Source organism: Poecilia latipinna, unplaced genomic scaffold (assembly GCF_001443285.1).
Source record: "Poecilia latipinna isolate Pla-1442-1.1 unplaced genomic scaffold, P_latipinna-1.0 Scaffold3585, whole genome shotgun sequence".
NCBI lineage: Eukaryota > Metazoa > Chordata > Actinopteri > Cyprinodontiformes > Poeciliidae > Poecilia > Poecilia latipinna.
The window spans coordinates 19,169-22,315 of record NW_015116201.1 but is presented as its reverse complement, the minus strand read 5'-3'; the positions used below and the strand labels follow the sequence as shown (position 1 = coordinate 22,315).

Below are 3,147 nucleotides of genomic sequence, written 5' to 3'. Positions count from 1 at the left end.
GCATACGACTTCTCCGTTGATTTGAGGAAGAGTTGTTTCATTTCCACAGGTAGTGTTGATCTCAAAGTTCACCTTCAGCCATTGAATCTTCCTTTCTATAATACTGCTAATATCCCTGGGGTCGAACAGAGGCATTTTGCCCTGGTTCAACTTGGAAGTGAAGAAAAGTAAGGTAAAAATAAAAGTAAGAAAATCCCCCAGTCCCTAGGTTTGAAGTAACCCAGATATAATGTTGATAATGTAAATGTAACTATAAAAACTGTGACTTTAAAAATAAGTCACATGCAAAGTTATCAGTAAGAATGAGAGAGAGCAGGATAAGCTGTTCCTCCTTCAGCTGCCAGACCCATTTCAACTAAAAAGTAGAGATCAGGCCCAAAATCTGGGTATAGTGAAGGACTCTGACCTGAATCTTCAGAGCCACATTAAGACAGTTGCAAAGTAGACCTTCTATCACCTGAAGAACATTTCCAGGATTACAGGACTAATGTCTATGCAAGATGTAGAGAAACTCATCCAGCGCTTTACAATACATTCACTCATTCACACACTGATGGTGGTGAGCTACTGGATAGTAGCCACAGCTGCCTTGGGCACACTTACAGAGGCGAGGCTGCCATGCACCAGTGCCACCGGGCCCTCTTACCCCCACCCCCCTGCCCACAAGTAGCTTTTTTTTAAGAATTCCCAAGGATTAAATACTTTGAATAATCATTTGAGAAAACTGTAATATTTGATAAATAGTATCAATTGGAATGTATGTGCGACTGAATTTAAATTATTTTTGTAAAGTGCCTTGAGATGGCATTTGTTGTTAATTGGTCCTATATAAATAGGATTGAACTGAAGTAAATCTGGAAGAGCTGCAGAGACGGTGATTCCCCCTATGCACTGTTCAGATGGGGAAATCTGCTAACAAGACAACTATTAGTTTTCAATTAGTCACACACTGCATATCAGACATCTGTGGGAGTGTGTAAAGAATAAACCCATTGCAAACATATAGTAAAAATTGAACTTTTGTGTATAGAGAAGTCTACTGCAGTGTTAATAGCATAATAAACTCCTCATTTAAAGCTGGTGAATCTCACCTGTGCCAGAGGTCCATCTCTGTGCTTCAGCCTGTTGGAGACAAAGTCTATGAGCCAGTCTCCTTCTCTGAGGTTGGCACACAGAGGATGGCCAAGGTCATTAGTGGGACGGATATCTGCCAACACAGACATCAGACCTGCAAGAGACATAACACTCATTGTACAACGTTTTTGGGACATTGTGTACACCTGTTGAACTTGACTCAGTAAGAAAAGAATAGTATCTCTTTAACATGAACCTTGTAGTCCTGAATACTTCAGGCCCTCCCAACCTGGGATGCTGTAACAACCTCCACCGTCCTCTTGTTCTTCTGCTTCGCAGCGAAACAGCAAGACGTTCATGTCGGCTAGCGTCAGCTTAGACATTAACCTGTGAAACACAACTTCACGCATCAAATACCCCATATCTGCAGCTTTACATAATTATAATATACATGACACCATATCTCCCACTGCCAGCAGTCATCCTGTGACCCTGTCACAAGATGGCAGGGAAGTCTCGGATCCTGCATTATTAATTATGGAAATATGCCAAAGACACAAAGAAATCTATACTGCAACTCTAAGAGATTATTTTTCTCCAGATTAAGACTTGCTGACACAAACCACAGTGATGACATGAGAAGAAACTGTTATAAGACAAGATGGTGCCAGTGTGTGCAGCAAGCTGTCAGTCACAGTCTCACAGACTTACTGTAGGCTATTCCATTGTATTTTTGCTTTGCTTCAGTGGTCAAGATTTTGTATCTCCATTAAATTTATATATTTTCAGCCAATGAGCTGTTAAGCTAAACACCAGGTCACTCCATTATATACAACCAAGTAACACAAACTGTTTATTATTCCCTACAAAAATTGGATAAGTAAAGTTGTGTTTTTTTAGATTCAGGATTTACTGGACTACCAAGTACCCGATTGATCCATGCCTCTCACTTTAAATGAACACAGTTTTATATATATAGTGGAAAATCACAACATATGTGTGAATTTACTTTGGTTTTATGTTTAAGACTTCACTGTCACTCAAACATTGGACAGCTTTAAAAAAAGTCCTAAATGCCAAGACAAACACTGCAGCTTGGAACCTAAACTTTAATCACTTCAGGAATTTCTAAAACTAACAATAATTATTCATAATTATCACTGGAGATAGTAATGCAAAAATTGCACTTTAAAAATTATGTAGCTTTATGTTATTAAAGCTAAAGTTTAATAAGTAATACTTTTATAACAAATTTATGTCAGATCATTATTTCTTGGTTAATGTCAAGTTGTCATAATGAAGACATTTTGAATAATGTCAACTTTGTATTAAAAGTGTCATGATTTACTTAATGACACTTTATGACAACAGTCATAAATATTCATGAAGACTTACTCATGTTCATGACAGGCGTTATGTCATGTTTATGACGGCGTCTTATTCACAACCCGTCAAATAAAGTGTTACCCAGATTTGTATGACCCGCAGCTCTGGCCTGAAGGGATTTTCGTAAGGTGCTTTTATGAGAAGCTCAGAGCAAGGTTCTCAGTAGGGTTGGAAGAAATTTCTGGCAACATTTAGTTTGGTTTTGTCTAAACAATAATGTGGTTTTATCTACTAAATAGAACCTGCCAGCTGACAGCCATACATATATCAGTGAAGCATGGCATACAACATCATGGCTTGATCACTGTATATGTACTGCTGATGCACATGAATGCATAACTAAAGTGGAGATTTTGTATTCATTGGCAACAACTGATCACATTCCTGTTTATGTGGAATTAAACTGTGAAAAAGTGCCAGAGTTGCTCAGTTATGAGAATAGCATATGTAGTAGGAAGCTGATTTGGACTACAGTGACTGACAAGGATATTAGGAAATATAACTTGCTGCTGGATAAAAGTCCAAGCAATATTTCTATACATTAACTTTGTTGTGTGGCAATACTAACTGTGAACATATGGAGGATAAAAGTGAGTTAAATACTATGTTTCAGAAGATTATTGATTGGTGCTTTGCCCAAAAAAGGTAAACAAAGTATGTGTCAGAACCAGGTTGGACAGAGAATGC

The 3,147-nt window shown here is 38.0% G+C and overlaps 1 protein-coding gene across 2 annotated transcripts in view; it reads right to left on the bottom strand.

Annotated features, from left to right (window-relative positions):
• The window catches only part of LOC106941280 (glycogen debranching enzyme-like), a 20,291-nt gene that overhangs the window by 5,825 nt on the left and 11,319 nt on the right, over positions 1-3,147 (bottom strand). For both annotated transcript variants that reach the window (XM_015024242.1, XM_015024241.1), the window contains exons 9-10: positions 1,331-1,461; positions 1,092-1,228 (exon numbers count right to left, since the gene is read on the bottom strand). In XM_015024242.1, coding sequence (XP_014879728.1) covers positions 1,092-1,228; positions 1,331-1,461 — 268 coding nt within the window. The remainder of the gene's footprint in view (positions 1-1,091; positions 1,229-1,330; positions 1,462-3,147) is intronic.